Source organism: Malus domestica, chromosome 11 (genome assembly GCF_042453785.1).
Source record: "Malus domestica chromosome 11, GDT2T_hap1".
NCBI lineage: Eukaryota > Viridiplantae > Streptophyta > Magnoliopsida > Rosales > Rosaceae > Malus > Malus domestica.
The window spans coordinates 4,476,707-4,495,429 of NC_091671.1; the positions used below are offsets into that span (position 1 = coordinate 4,476,707).

General features: G+C 36.8%; 2 protein-coding genes across 2 annotated transcripts; both read right to left on the minus strand.

Annotated features, from left to right (window-relative positions):
- Positions 1–6,412: 6,412 nt before the first annotated feature.
- LOC103429929 (uncharacterized) lies at positions 6,413–8,078 on the minus strand. The gene is made up of 6 exons (XM_070807855.1): positions 8,028–8,078; positions 7,901–7,923; positions 7,524–7,824; positions 7,101–7,288; positions 6,825–6,891; positions 6,413–6,698 (listed from the first exon to the last, which is right to left on the minus strand). Exons 1-6 carry the CDS (start codon positions 8,076–8,078, stop codon positions 6,660–6,662), a joined length of 669 nt encoding a protein of 222 aa, XP_070663956.1. The 3' UTR covers positions 6,413–6,659.
- A 5,956-nt stretch (positions 8,079–14,034) lies between these two features.
- On the minus strand, positions 14,035–17,660 carry LOC114819592 (uncharacterized). The gene is made up of 5 exons (XM_070807586.1): positions 15,934–17,660; positions 15,146–15,693; positions 14,723–14,910; positions 14,447–14,513; positions 14,035–14,320 (listed from the first exon to the last, which is right to left on the minus strand). Exons 1-5 carry the CDS (start codon positions 17,345–17,347, stop codon positions 14,282–14,284), a joined length of 2,256 nt encoding a protein of 751 aa, XP_070663687.1. The 5' UTR covers positions 17,348–17,660; the 3' UTR covers positions 14,035–14,281.
- Positions 17,661–18,723: the final 1,063 nt, after the last annotated feature.

The following is an 18,723-nucleotide window of genomic DNA, read 5'->3' on the forward strand; positions in this document are numbered from 1 at the left end:
AGAGAGAAAGAACGAAGACGAAGCTTTTCCTTTACTAATGAGTATCTTTTTACACAACAATAAGTCTGAGCAATCTCAGACTATATATATGCCCACAATGATTAACAAGATATTCGTGTTGGTGTAAAGAAATGGCTAATCCAACCAAATCTAACTGTGTTGGGTTTAAGTAGCTTTTCTATGTCGTGCAAAAATTGTCACCCTGAAAAATTAAGCATATCAAACTATATGTTGACAAGGGTGGCTAGGGAAAAAAATAGGGTTTGATTGTCTGTTACCTATGAAGGTCATGGGGCTGCTGCTAGAAATTCAATTTTCCTTGTACCGATGGCTCAAGGAAAATATAGGAAGGAGATTTCAAATGGTATTGAGCCTTCTTGTGGAAAAGGGTTCCGTGAGGGATACTTGGTTGTACAAATGCCAAAAGAGATTTATGATCAGCGTAATGCCAATCATGGAAGATTATTGAGTGTGACGGAGGATATGTCCTTGTTGGAAGTTCAAATCAAATACAGTAGCTGAAAGTAGTGGAACACTTTTCAGAAAGTGGTGAAACTTTTTTTAGAAAAGTTGCATGTGTGTGCATCAAAAGGTGGTGCGTGAAAGGGTGTAAAGATGGTAATCACCATCATTGATTGCATGTGTGTGTATTTTTTTTTATTAAAAAGCACTTGAGTGGTTTGTAACTTTTGCATGTATAATTAAGTCTCTTGTAAGGCTTTAGAAAAATCCATCCGAATTCCCATTCCATTAGAATCTCATTTCCATTTCAGCTTGTAAACAATTGAGTTTGAAAACTCTTATTAAATATATCAAAGTGTTTTGTTATCAACAAGCTTGCTATTTCTTTCCTTTCGTTTGTCCAATTTTATTGAGAGTGATAGTGAGAGGTGTGATAAAGTTAGAAAACTTATCACCCAAATATTTTTGGTATTGAGTTAGTAAACTTTGAAATACCAACAGTGCTTCTCTTTGTCTCTTGCGTCATAACTGTATGCTAGAATCCCCCGTCAATTGTGCATGTTTCAACTAGGTTTTGAATTTTCCATGTTAATTTAATCCAAGATTCATGGCGTCACCAAAGCAAGACTCCAATTTCTTCACAGCACACTTGATTGACTGTTTGTTCTTTCTATTTGACTTGTTTGATTAATTGTGTTCTAACTTTTAAAGCATTTCTTATTGAAATTCTTAATGATGGAATTGGACATAAGTACGTTGAGTTGAGAGACTTTCTTTACGATGCACTGAAAACTGCACTGTTCTTAGAATGTTGTACCTGAGTTGTACCTTGTAAAGAAAATCTCACTTATAAGTAGAGACTAATAACACTAAAATCATAGTGCTAAGCGTAAGTGGCAAAAGAAATGAAATACTTTGGATTCCAAACATTGGCGTAGAGTTTATTGAATTATAGATTTTAATTTTTAATTATGTACTTTTATTATTGATAACGGCATCACTTTGTACATCAAAATTGAAAAGGATGACAATATAGTTTTTTACCAAAGTTATTTATGAAATTATTATTAGCATTCCAATCATGTCATCCTGCACTATCTATCGGCACTGAAAAGTTATTTATCCTCTGGTGAATAAACGGGGCGCGGAGAAAAAGATCCTTGGATTTCTCCACCGGGAGGAGGAGGAGGAGAAGGTATAGTGCAGCAACGACAGTGTGGAAGGTAAAGTCCACGGACTTCCTTAACTATGCAAGAACCACTTTGCCCGCATTCCTCTAGACAAAAATAATCGCACGATGCCGTCTTGCATATTTTAAGTTGAAGGTAATCACGGCAACATGTTTCTTCGTGGCAACAGTCTTGTTCAGCTTCACCTCGAAAAGCTGTAAAACATGAATTGAGCTCCGTCAGCTATACGATATATGGTTAGTTTTATTGATTAATTTATGGGTCAGTTTTATGTAGATCGGATTAGGACATATGCAATTGAAATACGATTAGGATTGAATGATACATTGTTTTGATACACTTTCTTACGATCCCTATACCCTGTCTTTTAGGTATTTTTTCATAGATTATCTTTATAATAATCAGCCAAATCCAAAACTATATAATCGTTGGATTAAAGGCAATCATTTTGTGTTCCAAATCCGTCAGTTTTTTTCACTATAAATGAATGTCTTAATGGTTTTACATTTATTTATTTTTTATTACACAAATGATCTAGAAATGATTGATAATTTGAAATACATACATTCACATATTTTGAATCACATTCTTGAACAAAAGCCCTTAGAAAATTTGTCAAATTGTTTGGTTGAAAAGTATGTGTCCCCGATCATGACCATATAAGGCCATCTCCAACCGAAGGGTCCAGAGGGCCAGAGGGCCGAAAATAGCCCTAAAACCGTCTCCAACTGAGGGCTAGGCCAGAGGGCTCGGGAATCTGGGAGGGCCCCACGGGATCAGAGAGGGCTGGAGGGCTGGCTGCTTTCGGCCAGCCAGCCAGCCCCGGTTGGAGACGGAGGCAAATATGGCCACTGTAATATTAATATCTTGAAAAATCTTGGAGGGCCAGAGGGCTAAAACGAGCCCTCTGGCCAGCCATCGGTTGGAGATGGCCTAATATGTTAATGAAACCAACAAAGCTATAACATATAATATAAATTTACTCCACCATTTGATGAAAATAAATATGTATTACACAGACCTGTGCTTAAAGCATAGGTGACAATACAGAAAAGCACCAGCGCTCGTGCAATGGCCATCTTCTAATCTTCAGCTTTTTTCTGTGTACTATTTCACTTAACCAGCCATGATATATTAGCATGTATATATATGTGATAGCTATTGTGGAGGGAGAATGGTGTATATCTAGGAAATTAATGCCCATTTAATTTAGAGATGATTTTGTTGTTAATTAGCACTTTTGAACTATTAGAGATATGCTACGGATTATTAATATTTCCTTTTCAGATCAGGCGTGATCGACAGTGAATTTGTTGAAGACTCCTTAATTTTTATTCAAAGTTAGGTTTTTTTTTTGTTTATTTATTTATTTTATATTAAAGAAGGGTTCGAAGCTATTACAATAATTTAAAAGAGATAAGTGTTCGAACTTAGGATGAATGTGTGAAAACCCAACACCGTGTCCAATATTCTTTTTCAAAGTTGAGACTTTAATAATTTTGTAAAAAAATATATAAATCATCATTGCACTTTTGGGGTGTTGAGGATGGAAAGTAAGCTTATTTTTAGCAAGAATCCATGTACTCTCAGCAAGTCTCATTACCTTATCGAGAAAAATCGTCCATTCGATTGCATTGAACTCTAAATCAATTCTTTTTCCAATTCTTAATGTTTTTTTTTCCTACAAAAGGGGAACAACGGGTGACAAACTACAATTATGCACCCCTTTCGAGTTCGGAAAGGCTATGGAGAATTTCACCCTACTCGTGGTCACAGTCAAGCAAACTCACTAGCCAAAGCATCAAACTCGGGACCTTCTACATTTTTTTTGTTTATTGGGGAGCCGCAGTGTAATTGTTAACGTTTCAATTGGGACATACATGTTGCATGCTAAATACCAAATATATGCAATTTAATTACCTTTGTTTTCTATTCTTTTATTCAAGTTAATTTTCTTTTGGTATAACAGTTGTTGACCATATCTTTAAAATTAACTTTCCAAATTAAGTTTTTATACTACAAATTCAATGAATTTTTCTAATTATGTTTTTATTCCAAATTTATTTCAATTGACCGTTTGGACATGGCATTTAATTGTTTCTACTAATAACCTGTTGTTTTCAAATTGGTTGAAAACAAAAATCCTTCAGTTACATAACATTGGTTAACAATTATATTAAATGCATAACGGTACAATCTTTTTTATTTAATTTGTTTCAACTTTGAAAATAAAATATCGATCTTGATTGAAAGATGTACATACTTATGTAATTTACATTTTCGTTTGATTTATTTTACATCTAAATGAGGTGGAATTCGTAAGTTGAAAATAATGAGAGAAGAAGGCTACCACGTGAACTGAGAGAGGAATCACATGAAACATCTCCACGTTTGAGTAAAAATAATATTTACATTTCCCAAAATTATAAATGATATGTAAATATAATTTTCACAATTAAAACAAATGCAGAAGCAATAGAACAATGACGTCTATCATTGACAATTCAAAAAAATCATCATGCACTTCAAACACATAAAAACTTAACAAAGCGTCAATAACAGTTCTTTTAAACAATATTATTTAAATAAACGTTTGTATAGTAAAATGAAAGAAAGAGTTTTTATTATCATAATTTGGATTACATACGATCCATACGATCCATTACCCATATTCAAATAATTAATAATCGAATGCGACAAAATAAAGCATTGTGCTTTCAATAAGTGACCCTTCTTGTAGCTAGATTTTTAGGAATAGTCTTCCAGGAAGCTTGATTTCAAAGGCATTATTCAGTTTACCCTGCAAATAAATTTCATCCATGTACTGTTTGCATGCTAATTTGTACGTAAAATTCAGTAACAAAAACGGGAATGTGTATGAATTAACACAAGGCTTACTCGGAGCAGTTAGTAGAGGGGTAAACTGTGTAGGGGCAAGGAGAACCACATCGATCCCCAAGCGTGTTAACTCGGTCATAATCTAATCCTGGAATCATTGCAGCCCCTTGTTGAATGCAGCTGCACGCAGTTCTTCGATCCTCCGCGGTGTTTTGTATATCATGCAGGCCTTTTATGCCGGCACAACAATCCGGTGGCACGTCCCCTCCAAACACTCCAAAGGGGATGCATGGAGTGAGTAAGGTGACAACCTGACCACAAGTTACCGTTGCATTAACGGTGTAAGGAGCAGTCACCAGCATGGATAATAGCACGACCGTAAATGCCGCCCTAGACACCGTCACACCGGAGTCCTTGCCATAGTTGCTGGGTTTGCAGTTAATATATTTTCTCCTTTAGGTTGTTTGGGCAGGAAACACACATGTTAATTGCCCTTATATACTGGAGAGCAAGGCCGTCTTTGACATTTTGGAGATCCTATGCGAGTTTAATAAAAAGGCCTTCTTATTTAAAAAATATATTTTTGGACAATATATTTTACAAAGCTCAACAATCAATATTCAAACTTAATTGAAATCAGAATGTCATTCTTTCTTACTAATTAAATAATCTCCAATATAAAATCATGATTTATGGTTCATCTATAAAAAAATGGAGCACAACTGAAAGAAATATATGAAAATACTTTTGTATTTGTGGAATAAAGTAATACACACATTAATTTTTTATTGCTCAATAGAAAAGTGGAAGAAAGTAATACACAAATTTTTTATTGCTAGATAAAAGTAGAAAATTTATATGTTAAGTATCAGTTCCACTTAATCAAATTGTAATATAGATAAAATCAGACAATTGATAATTTTCTTTTCAGTTTAAAACTTTTTTATTAGAAATTTATACACATATTTAATATAAAGGATGATGAAAAGTTTTGGGGCCCCTAAAAAATTCATGGCCTTATGTCACTGCACCTTTTGCACACCCTCAACGCCCCATCTGCTGGAGAGCCTTGGTCTTCGCTATGTGCAAGTTAACCATCACCTGTGTGTGACAAAACGTTATCTGATTATCTGTTAGCATTGGTCATAGGGGCTGCAGGAAAATTCAACTTTTCGTGCACCGAATGGCCCACGGCCGGAAAATGAGTGCAGAAAAATACAAAGGGTCCTGATCGAGTGAGATCACGTCGACAAAAGGGTTCCGGGAGGAACTTGAGTAGGGAAAATGGCCGAGAAAGTGTTTTAGAAATGCATGCCAAGGGACAAAGAGAGAAGGGACACTTTCCACAAAAATGAAGCTTCCGTATCTCTTCCTCTACTCCGAAATATCCCGGTCTCAACAACGCAAGGTTCGAATTACAGCACGGTACTGTCAGGCTAATAAAACAGTCGAGGAAGTGTCAGCTTTCGGAACTACCTCGACTGTTTTTGTTGTATCTGAAATTACTTGCTTTCCTTGGTCTTTCCTTCTGACTTTTCTGATGGAAGAAGAAGAGTGGTATTTCCTGGCAAGAAAATTCAAAACGATGATAACCCGATTTCGATTTCATCTAGTTCTAAATTCTAATTCATCATATGCATTTTTCTTTCTTTGGCTTTGGCAATTATTTCTCAAGAGTTTTTCTCTTTAAACACCACCTCATATCTACAACTCTTCAACATAAATCGTACATAGTGGAACAAAAATCAAGTTTCAAGGAATTAAGTGGCGAAATTTGAACTCCCAAAGTAAAATGAGATTGAAATCGAGTTCAATGGGGCACAAAACCGAGCACAATGAACTTCTAGGATTCATATAGCCGACCCCACTTAGTGGAGTAAGGCTTTGTTATTATTGGTATATTTACACCAAGGAGCAGAAGATTTAGGTCAAGCCACAATGTTTCAATATCAAACACGTCACAAGATTCAAACCTAAAATCTCTCATTTACAAGTGAAAAAAAATACTACTAGCCTATGGTACATTAGTACTAGTTGATAAAAGGACACTACAAAAAACATCTTTCATCCACATCCTGTAGTTGTACAAATATGCAAAAAGTTAATGTACACGTCCGATAAGGTACCGGATGACCAAAACACAACCGAGCAGACTATTCACAGGTGCCGCTACCCTTCCATATTTCTCCACTTGTCCTTTAGATCAACCTGGAAGGACATGGTAACCCCAAAAGTCTTAGACACAACATTGACTGATGAAGTAGAGACATTTAAGATGAACAGAAAAACTTGTTTACGGAATGTACTTATGAATATATTACGAAACATGGGTACCTCAGTTCTCTCTTCGAATATATCGCGGTAGCTATTCAAGATAAGTTTCCAGTTCCCTTTTCCATACCTTCAGTGAAAACGACCAAAACAATGAGACTCAGAAGCATACACAATGTTCAAACTAATATCAGATCCTACTTATCCATTCAAGTTGTAATGAGTAATGACAGGTATTCTGTCAAGACAAGGACCTACCGAATGATGATCTAAATCATTAAATTTAGAGGGGGAAAACAGGGAAACAAAAAAGAGGCCAGAGAGAAGAATGCAACTTACTTCTGTACACCAGTCCTTAAGGTTTCTTCTTCCAATAAGCTCCATCTCTTAACTTTTCTTCTCTTAGTCAATCTGATATTCCCATACTTCTTCAATGGAGAAACAGCAGTCCTCTTTGGGCTCGGAAGGTGAAGCCTGCCTGCATCTTTCTTTGTTCCTTCTTGTGACGTATCTATTGAGTCCTCCCACTGAAAAAACAATTTTCAACATGGAGTACAAATTTATGCAACCAGAACCACAAAATTGCAGCAGGGAATAAACCATAATAGAAACTGAATAAAATAACTAACAGCAGAGAAACTCATGGATTCAGTAAAATGTTTACGAGGAATTTGTTATGTTCCCCTTGCCAAAGATAAAAGCAAATCAGGTCTCACACTCGAATAAAAAAAAAATAAAAAAAAACCGCATGAACATAAATACCTCGAAAGTGCGGGCAGTACTATTACGTTCCATCAAGCTAGAACGTGCAACGTTATTCTGATTATTGAGAGAAGCATTTCTAAGATTGGCAGCATCAGTTTGAACAGACTCAGTGCCTCCCTGGTCGACAGGCGGATTTGGTACATCCTTTTCTATTCCACTAGATTGAGGATCATTCTGATGTCTGGATGGCAGATTTCCAACATTATCATTACTAGATTGAACAGGCCCAGCACCCTTCTCGATAGATGGATTATCTGCACCTACATCTTTTCCATTTACATGATTCGCAGATCTCACCCTGAAAAATTAAGCATATCAAACTATATGTTGACAAGGGTGGCTAGGGAAAAAAATAGGGTTTGATTGTCTGTTACCTATGAAGGTCATGGGGCTGCTGCTAGAAATTCAATTTTCCTTGTACCGATGGCTCAAGGAAAATATAGGAAGGAGATTTCAAATGGTATTGAGCCTTCTTGTGGAAAAGGGTTCCGTGAGGGATACTTGGTTGTACAAATGCCAAAAGAGATTTATGATCAGCGTAATGCCAATCATGGAAGATTATTGAGTGTGACGGAGGATATGTCCTTGTTGGAAGTTCAAATCAAATACAGTAGCTGAAAGTAGTGGAACACTTTTCAGAAAGTGGTGAAACTTTTTTTAGAAAAGTTGCATGTGTGTGCATCAAAAGGTGGTGCGTGAAAGGGTGTAAAGATGGTAATCACCATCATTGATTGCATGTGTGTGTATTTTTTTTTATTAAAAAGCACTTGAGTGGTTTGTAACTTTTGCATGTATAATTAAGTCTCTTGTAAGGCTTTAGAAAAATCCATCCGAATTCCCATTCCATTAGAATCTCATTTCCATTTCAGCTTGTAAACAATTGAGTTTGAAAACTCTTATTAAATATATCAAAGTGTTTTGTTATCAACAAGCTTGCTATTTCTTTCCTTTCGTTTGTCCAATTTTATTGAGAGTGATAGTGAGAGGTGTGATAAAGTTAGAAAACTTATCACCCAAATATTTTTGGTATTGAGTTAGTAAACTTTGAAATACCAACAGTGCTTCTCTTTGTCTCTTGCGTCATAACTGTATGCTAGAATCCCCCGTCAATTGTGCATGTTTCAACTAGGTTTTGAATTTTCCATGTTAATTTAATCCAAGATTCATGGCGTCACCAAAGCAAGACTCCAATTTCTTCACAGCACACTTGATTGACTGTTTGTTCTTTCTATTTGACTTGTTTGATTAATTGTGTTCTAACTTTTAAAGCATTTCTTATTGAAATTCTTAATGATGGAATTGGACATAAGTACGTTGAGTTGAGAGACTTTCTTTACGATGCACTGAAAACTGCACTGTTCTTAGAATGTTGTACCTGAGTTGTACCTTGTAAAGAAAATCTCACTTATAAGTAGAGACTAATAACACTAAAATCATAGTGCTAAGCGTAAGTGGCAAAAGAAATGAAATACTTTGGATTCCAAACATTGGCGTAGAGTTTATTGAATTATAGATTTTAATTTTTAATTATGTACTTTTATTATTGATAACGGCATCACTTTGTACATCAAAATTGAAAAGGATGACAATATAGTTTTTTACCAAAGTTATTTATGAAATTATTATTAGCATTCCAATCATGTCATCCTGCACTATCTATCGGCACTGAAAAGTTATTTATCCTCTGGTGAATAAACGGGGCGCGGAGAAAAAGATCCTTGGATTTCTCCACCGGGAGGAGGAGGAGGAGAAGGTATAGTGCAGCAACGACAGTGTGGAAGGTAAAGTCCACGGACTTCCTTAACTATGCAAGAACCACTTTGCCCGCATTCCTCTAGACAAAAATAATCGCACGATGCCGTCTTGCATATTTTAAGTTGAAGGTAATCACGGCAACATGTTTCTTCGTGGCAACAGTCTTGTTCAGCTTCACCTCGAAAAGCTGTAAAACATGAATTGAGCTCCGTCAGCTATACGATATATGGTTAGTTTTATTGATTAATTTATGGGTCAGTTTTATGTAGATCGGATTAGGACATATGCAATTGAAATACGATTAGGATTGAATGATACATTGTTTTGATACACTTTCTTACGATCCCTATACCCTGTCTTTTAGGTATTTTTTCATAGATTATCTTTATAATAATCAGCCAAATCCAAAACTATATAATCGTTGGATTAAAGGCAATCATTTTGTGTTCCAAATCCGTCAGTTTTTTTCACTATAAATGAATGTCTTAATGGTTTTACATTTATTTATTTTTTATTACACAAATGATCTAGAAATGATTGATAATTTGAAATACATACATTCACATATTTTGAATCACATTCTTGAACAAAAGCCCTTAGAAAATTTGTCAAATTGTTTGGTTGAAAAGTATGTGTCCCCGATCATGACCATATAAGGCCATCTCCAACCGAAGGGTCCAGAGGGCCAGAGGGCCGAAAATAGCCCTAAAACCGTCTCCAACTGAGGGCTAGGCCAGAGGGCTCGGGAATCTGGGAGGGCCCCACGGGATCAGAGAGGGCTGGAGGGCTGGCTGCTTTCGGCCAGCCAGCCAGCCCCGGTTGGAGACGGAGGCAAATATGGCCACTGTAATATTAATATCTTGAAAAATCTTGGAGGGCCAGAGGGCTAAAACGAGCCCTCTGGCCAGCCATCGGTTGGAGATGGCCTAATATGTTAATGAAACCAACAAAGCTATAACATATAATATAAATTTACTCCACCATTTGATGAAAATAAATATGTATTACACAGACCTGTGCTTAAAGCATAGGTGACAATACAGAAAAGCACCAGCGCTCGTGCAATGGCCATCTTCTAATCTTCAGCTTTTTTCTGTGTACTATTTCACTTAACCAGCCATGATATATTAGCATGTATATATATGTGATAGCTATTGTGGAGGGAGAATGGTGTATATCTAGGAAATTAATGCCCATTTAATTTAGAGATGATTTTGTTGTTAATTAGCACTTTTGAACTATTAGAGATATGCTACGGATTATTAATATTTCCTTTTCAGATCAGGCGTGATCGACAGTGAATTTGTTGAAGACTCCTTAATTTTTATTCAAAGTTAGGTTTTTTTTTTGTTTATTTATTTATTTTATATTAAAGAAGGGTTCGAAGCTATTACAATAATTTAAAAGAGATAAGTGTTCGAACTTAGGATGAATGTGTGAAAACCCAACACCGTGTCCAATATTCTTTTTCAAAGTTGAGACTTTAATAATTTTGTAAAAAAATATATAAATCATCATTGCACTTTTGGGGTGTTGAGGATGGAAAGTAAGCTTATTTTTAGCAAGAATCCATGTACTCTCAGCAAGTCTCATTACCTTATCGAGAAAAATCGTCCATTCGATTGCATTGAACTCTAAATCAATTCTTTTTCCAATTCTTAATGTTTTTTTTTCCTACAAAAGGGGAACAACGGGTGACAAACTACAATTATGCACCCCTTTCGAGTTCGGAAAGGCTATGGAGAATTTCACCCTACTCGTGGTCACAGTCAAGCAAACTCACTAGCCAAAGCATCAAACTCGGGACCTTCTACATTTTTTTTGTTTATTGGGGAGCCGCAGTGTAATTGTTAACGTTTCAATTGGGACATACATGTTGCATGCTAAATACCAAATATATGCAATTTAATTACCTTTGTTTTCTATTCTTTTATTCAAGTTAATTTTCTTTTGGTATAACAGTTGTTGACCATATCTTTAAAATTAACTTTCCAAATTAAGTTTTTATACTACAAATTCAATGAATTTTTCTAATTATGTTTTTATTCCAAATTTATTTCAATTGACCGTTTGGACATGGCATTTAATTGTTTCTACTAATAACCTGTTGTTTTCAAATTGGTTGAAAACAAAAATCCTTCAGTTACATAACATTGGTTAACAATTATATTAAATGCATAACGGTACAATCTTTTTTATTTAATTTGTTTCAACTTTGAAAATAAAATATCGATCTTGATTGAAAGATGTACATACTTATGTAATTTACATTTTCGTTTGATTTATTTTACATCTAAATGAGGTGGAATTCGTAAGTTGAAAATAATGAGAGAAGAAGGCTACCACGTGAACTGAGAGAGGAATCACATGAAACATCTCCACGTTTGAGTAAAAATAATATTTACATTTCCCAAAATTATAAATGATATGTAAATATAATTTTCACAATTAAAACAAATGCAGAAGCAATAGAACAATGACGTCTATCATTGACAATTCAAAAAAATCATCATGCACTTCAAACACATAAAAACTTAACAAAGCGTCAATAACAGTTCTTTTAAACAATATTATTTAAATAAACGTTTGTATAGTAAAATGAAAGAAAGAGTTTTTATTATCATAATTTGGATTACATACGATCCATACGATCCATTACCCATATTCAAATAATTAATAATCGAATGCGACAAAATAAAGCATTGTGCTTTCAATAAGTGACCCTTCTTGTAGCTAGATTTTTAGGAATAGTCTTCCAGGAAGCTTGATTTCAAAGGCATTATTCAGTTTACCCTGCAAATAAATTTCATCCATGTACTGTTTGCATGCTAATTTGTACGTAAAATTCAGTAACAAAAACGGGAATGTGTATGAATTAACACAAGGCTTACTCGGAGCAGTTAGTAGAGGGGTAAACTGTGTAGGGGCAAGGAGAACCACATCGATCCCCAAGCGTGTTAACTCGGTCATAATCTAATCCTGGAATCATTGCAGCCCCTTGTTGAATGCAGCTGCACGCAGTTCTTCGATCCTCCGCGGTGTTTTGTATATCATGCAGGCCTTTTATGCCGGCACAACAATCCGGTGGCACGTCCCCTCCAAACACTCCAAAGGGGATGCATGGAGTGAGTAAGGTGACAACCTGACCACAAGTTACCGTTGCATTAACGGTGTAAGGAGCAGTCACCAGCATGGATAATAGCACGACCGTAAATGCCGCCCTAGACACCGTCACACCGGAGTCCTTGCCATAGTTGCTGGGTTTGCAGTTAATATATTTTCTCCTTTAGGTTGTTTGGGCAGGAAACACACATGTTAATTGCCCTTATATACTGGAGAGCAAGGCCGTCTTTGACATTTTGGAGATCCTATGCGAGTTTAATAAAAAGGCCTTCTTATTTAAAAAATATATTTTTGGACAATATATTTTACAAAGCTCAACAATCAATATTCAAACTTAATTGAAATCAGAATGTCATTCTTTCTTACTAATTAAATAATCTCCAATATAAAATCATGATTTATGGTTCATCTATAAAAAAATGGAGCACAACTGAAAGAAATATATGAAAATACTTTTGTATTTGTGGAATAAAGTAATACACACATTAATTTTTTATTGCTCAATAGAAAAGTGGAAGAAAGTAATACACAAATTTTTTATTGCTAGATAAAAGTAGAAAATTTATATGTTAAGTATCAGTTCCACTTAATCAAATTGTAATATAGATAAAATCAGACAATTGATAATTTTCTTTTCAGTTTAAAACTTTTTTATTAGAAATTTATACACATATTTAATATAAAGGATGATGAAAAGTTTTGGGGCCCCTAAAAAATTCATGGCCTTATGTCACTGCACCTTTTGCACACCCTCAACGCCCCATCTGCTGGAGAGCCTTGGTCTTCGCTATGTGCAAGTTAACCATCACCTGTGTGTGACAAAACGTTATCTGATTATCTGTTAGCATTGGTCATAGGGGCTGCAGGAAAATTCAACTTTTCGTGCACCGAATGGCCCACGGCCGGAAAATGAGTGCAGAAAAATACAAAGGGTCCTGATCGAGTGAGATCACGTCGACAAAAGGGTTCCGGGAGGAACTTGAGTAGGGAAAATGGCCGAGAAAGTGTTTTAGAAATGCATGCCAAGGGACAAAGAGAGAAGGGACACTTTCCACAAAAATGAAGCTTCCGTATCTCTTCCTCTACTCCGAAATATCCCGGTCTCAACAACGCAAGGTTCGAATTACAGCACGGTACTGTCAGGCTAATAAAACAGTCGAGGAAGTGTCAGCTTTCGGAACTACCTCGACTGTTTTTGTTGTATCTGAAATTACTTGCTTTCCTTGGTCTTTCCTTCTGACTTTTCTGATGGAAGAAGAAGAGTGGTATTTCCTGGCAAGAAAATTCAAAACGATGATAACCCGATTTCGATTTCATCTAGTTCTAAATTCTAATTCATCATATGCATTTTTCTTTCTTTGGCTTTGGCAATTATTTCTCAAGAGTTTTTCTCTTTAAACACCACCTCATATCTACAACTCTTCAACATAAATCGTACATAGTGGAACAAAAATCAAGTTTCAAGGAATTAAGTGGCGAAATTTGAACTCCCAAAGTAAAATGAGATTGAAATCGAGTTCAATGGGGCACAAAACCGAGCACAATGAACTTCTAGGATTCATATAGCCGACCCCACTTAGTGGAGTAAGGCTTTGTTATTATTGGTATATTTACACCAAGGAGCAGAAGATTTAGGTCAAGCCACAATGTTTCAATATCAAACACGTCACAAGATTCAAACCTAAAATCTCTCATTTACAAGTGAAAAAAAATACTACTAGCCTATGGTACATTAGTACTAGTTGATAAAAGGACACTACAAAAAACATCTTTCATCCACATCCTGTAGTTGTACAAATATGCAAAAAGTTAATGTACACGTCCGATAAGGTACCGGATGACCAAAACACAACCGAGCAGACTATTCACAGGTGCCGCTACCCTTCCATATTTCTCCACTTGTCCTTTAGATCAACCTGGAAGGACATGGTAACCCCAAAAGTCTTAGACACAACATTGACTGATGAAGTAGAGACATTTAAGATGAACAGAAAAACTTGTTTACGGAATGTACTTATGAATATATTACGAAACATGGGTACCTCAGTTCTCTCTTCGAATATATCGCGGTAGCTATTCAAGATAAGTTTCCAGTTCCCTTTTCCATACCTTCAGTGAAAACGACCAAAACAATGAGACTCAGAAGCATACACAATGTTCAAACTAATATCAGATCCTACTTATCCATTCAAGTTGTAATGAGTAATGACAGGTATTCTGTCAAGACAAGGACCTACCGAATGATGATCTAAATCATTAAATTTAGAGGGGGAAAACAGGGAAACAAAAAAGAGGCCAGAGAGAAGAATGCAACTTACTTCTGTACACCAGTCCTTAAGGTTTCTTCTTCCAATAAGCTCCATCTCTTAACTTTTCTTCTCTTAGTCAATCTGATATTCCCATACTTCTTCAATGGAGAAACAGCAGTCCTCTTTGGGCTCGGAAGGTGAAGCCTGCCTGCATCTTTCTTTGTTCCTTCTTGTGACGTATCTATTGAGTCCTCCCACTGAAAAAACAATTTTCAACATGGAGTACAAATTTATGCAACCAGAACCACAAAATTGCAGCAGGGAATAAACCATAATAGAAACTGAATAAAATAACTAACAGCAGAGAAACTCATGGATTCAGTAAAATGTTTACGAGGAATTTGTTATGTTCCCCTTGCCAAAGATAAAAGCAAATCAGGTCTCACACTCGAATAAAAAAAAAATAAAAAAAAACCGCATGAACATAAATACCTCGAAAGTGCGGGCAGTACTATTACGTTCCATCAAGCTAGAACGTGCAACGTTATTCTGATTATTGAGAGAAGCATTTCTAAGATTGGCAGCATCAGTTTGAACAGACTCAGTGCCTCCCTGGTCGACAGGCGGATTTGGTACATCCTTTTCTATTCCACTAGATTGAGGATCATTCTGATGTCTGGATGGCAGATTTCCAACATTATCATTACTAGATTGAACAGGCCCAGCACCCTTCTCGATAGATGGATTATCTGCACCTACATCTTTTCCATTTACATGATTCGCAGATCTCACTGCCAAACCAGATCTTATGGTTTCAGACACTCGTAATGCATCTGGAAGTGGATCAGTCACTACTTCTTGGAGCTCCGAAATACTGGATTTAAGTGCTTCTTGTGCTTTGTTAACTTCAGGGGAAGAAAGGGAACCAAATTTTCTATTTGATACCTCTGTGCTTGAATCTTCAGCATCCCCAATCCTAATTGGTCCTCTAGTGCGTCTATGAGCAAGGTGCTTGTGTCTAGGCACAGCACTTTGATTTTCTACAAGAAATAAAAAAAAAACAGAAATATAATAATTCGAAACTGAAGTCTGCAATAACTATATTATGCACGAGTTGGCAAGTTGTATATTTGGCAACGCTAAACAACCCAGAACAAGATCATGCACTTCAAAGAACAACAGATGACAGATAATACAATACAAAACATTCTCTCACCATCCACGCACATAAGTTAATGTCACTAAAATTACCTTAATCTCTGCTAATGAAAAAAAAGTACCTTTATCCTTCGTGGTATGGTCAATACTGAGATCCAGTTCCCCATTCAGACTAGGCGAGCTCCCTGCCCGAACTTCCTTCAATGGGACGGCAACTAATATCGGACCCAATTCAGACTCCTCACCGAAATTTATCGCATTCAATTGTTGCTCTTCCAATGCAGACTGACTGCCCACATTAGATCTATTCGTAGTTTGTGCCTGCCTTTGTGACCGAACACCCTCATTAGTCCCATTAACAGTTTGTGATTCTGGCTCGGACCTATCAACCAGACTAGCTCCACTCATCATTTGTGCTTCCAATTCAGAGTCACCAGTCACATTAGCCTCCTTCCTAGTTTGCTCCTCCAATTGATCCCCGTCACCCACATTAGTCCCATTAACCATTTGCTCCCCCAATTCAGATCCATCACCCGCATCAGTCCCATTCTCCATTTGCACCTCCATATCAGACCGACCACCCACAGTAGTCTCATTCTCCGTTTCAGCCTCTAAATCCAACCCACGCACCCCCACATTTGCCTGGTTTGCCATTTGAGCATCCAATTCAGACCCACCATCACCACCCACGTTAGCCCTATTCGCCATTTGACTCCCCAATTCAGACACACCTGCCCCCGCATTATCCCCATTCGCCATTTGATTCTCCAATTCAGACACACCTGCCCCCACATTATCCCCATTCGCCATTTGTACCTCCAATTCAGTCCTGTCACCCGCATAAGCCCCCTTCTTCTTTTGCCCCTCCACTTCAGACCCACAACCAACATTAGCCTCATTGGCCACTGTAATCTGATCAGCTTCCAAGTCGGCAACTTCCTTGGGCACATTCAATCTAATAGCCCAAGTAATAAACGGAGGTCCCAACAACGCCAAAGCTGCTTTCACATAAACTGCAAGCAACCTCAGCGCATCATTCCTCGTGTTCATCCTCGACAGCTTCTTCGACACTCTCAAATCCCAAACCCCTGCCTCGACCTCATCCATTCGATGCCTCAACTCCGCCGATACCAGCTGGCTCCTCCCAGACCGCTCCAAAACCCCAACCCTCCCTCTCCAAATGCGATCCACGGCCTCCAAGTACTTTCCACTAGGCTTTCCCATAAAACCCACCAAGAACTTGACAGTACACTCAGTGGCGACGGCGCAGTAGGCGGCTTTCATGGATTCCATGGTGGAAATGCCTTCTCTGATATCCAAATCCTCAATCATTTCAAGCGTTTCGAGGATCGTTTCGGAGACCGAAGCTTCGTATACCTCGCACTCGATGGTTCGGAGGAGTACCGTCTTCTTCAAGCGATAGTCTTGGTCCGAGAAGGGTGCGACTGCGAGGACCCTCTTGGCAATGCAATCCTTTTCGCGGTCCCGGAGAAGGAGCTCGATGACCCACCGCGAAACGTCGACGTCTGAGTCCATTGAACAAGGCAATCGTAACCCTAATTCTGCAAGAAGGGAAGAAAATTGAATGTCGGAGATCGAAAAGTGAAGCTCTTGAAGCACGCTGATTTTGCTTATTTGGGAAGTTAGGGTTTTTTCGATGCAATAATTGGGAGCGACAGAAAAACGTTAGGGATTGGAATTTTTGAAAGGGGTGAGAGTTGAGTTGATCATCGAAACGACGAAAGTGAACGTCGTAAAGCTTTGAATTTGGGGCTATTTGTGATGATGGTACACAAATTTTACTGTCTATTATCTGCTTGGTTTTTTCGTTTCTTGTGTGGGCCAAGACACTGTAAATTTGGCCTCGGATTTGGGCTTAAAATTTGGACCTTTAACTTAACTTGGCCTTCATTAATGGTCTTTCTTTTTCCTTCCTTTATGCAAATTATTTTTAGCACTACAAAATAGTAGGGGTGATGGATTAGAAAAACCGAAAACCGAAAAAAATTGAACCGAATATCGAATCGAAACCAAAAACATCCGAACCGAAAAAAAAAATCGAACAAACCGAACGTTCTTGGTCCAGTTTCGGTTTTGGTGATTCAACAATCAAACCAAACCGAATTAAATATAATTAATTTTATTTATTTATTTGATATTTGAGTGTTTATTTTCCAAGCCAAATTTAAGTTTAGACCAAAGTTTTAAGTTTTCTTTTTAGACCAACCATTAACCCATAATCCAAGTCCTTTTTTTTCTCCCCACCCAACCCTCTTCTTTCTTCCATTTTTTTCTCCCCATCCGACCCTCTGCTTTCTTCCTCTTTTTTTTTCTCCCCACCTAACCTCCTTGCATCTTCTTTCTCTTTCTCTTTTTTTTTCTTCCTTTACTTTCTATGAAATGGAAAAACTGTAAGCAAAGTTGTAGAGCGTAGGCCAATTTTCAATTTTTTTTAAAAAAAATAGGTTTTATAAAAAAACCGAATTGAATCGAAACTGAGCTGAAAAAATCAAACCAAACTGAATAAAAACTGAAAAAATTGAACCGAATCGAAATTTCGATTTTGGCAAAAAACCAAACCGATTGAAACCGAACTCACCCATACAAAATAGTTATGCTAGGGTTTTGTTTTTTTGTTTTTTTTTTTTTTAAAGCTGGTGGTTTCGATACAGAATTTTATTTTTTTCGGAGTTAGAAAGACTCACAAAGACATTAAGTGACAATAAAACATCCTATTATTATGAAATCTAATTTTCAATCATGACCATACATTCGATTTCACATAAGGAATAATTTTAATCAATAATGCAAAAATATCTCCACCAACCATGATAATATGATGACCATTTGTCTCCTCACATGAACTAATAATAGTGATTTGAAAATTTCATACGCACAAATAACCGATATCA

Excerpts from the sequence above, each read along its gene's own strand:
- LOC114819592 (XM_070807586.1), bottom strand. The coding sequence starts at position 17,347 with ATGGACTCAGACGTCGACGTTTCGCGGTGGGTCATCGAGCTCCTTCTC. Across the intron at positions 14,514-14,722 it reads TTAAGGACTGGTGTACAGAA|GTATGGAAAAGGGAACTGGA; the intron begins GTAAGTTGCATT and ends TTTTCACTGAAG. Across the intron at positions 14,321-14,446 it reads TATTCGAAGAGAGAACTGAG|GTTGATCTAAAGGACAAGTG; the intron begins GTACCCATGTTT and ends ATGTCCTTCCAG.
- LOC103429929 (XM_070807855.1), bottom strand. The coding sequence starts at position 8,078 with ATGATTGGCATTACGCTGATCATAAATCTCTTTTGGCATTTGTACAAC. Across the intron at positions 7,289-7,523 it reads GTACTGCCCGCACTTTCGAG|TGGGAGGACTCAATAGATAC; the intron begins GTATTTATGTTC and ends TTGTTTTTTCAG. Across the intron at positions 6,699-6,824 it reads TATTCGAAGAGAGAACTGAG|GTTGATCTAAAGGACAAGTG; the intron begins GTACCCATGTTT and ends ATGTCCTTCCAG.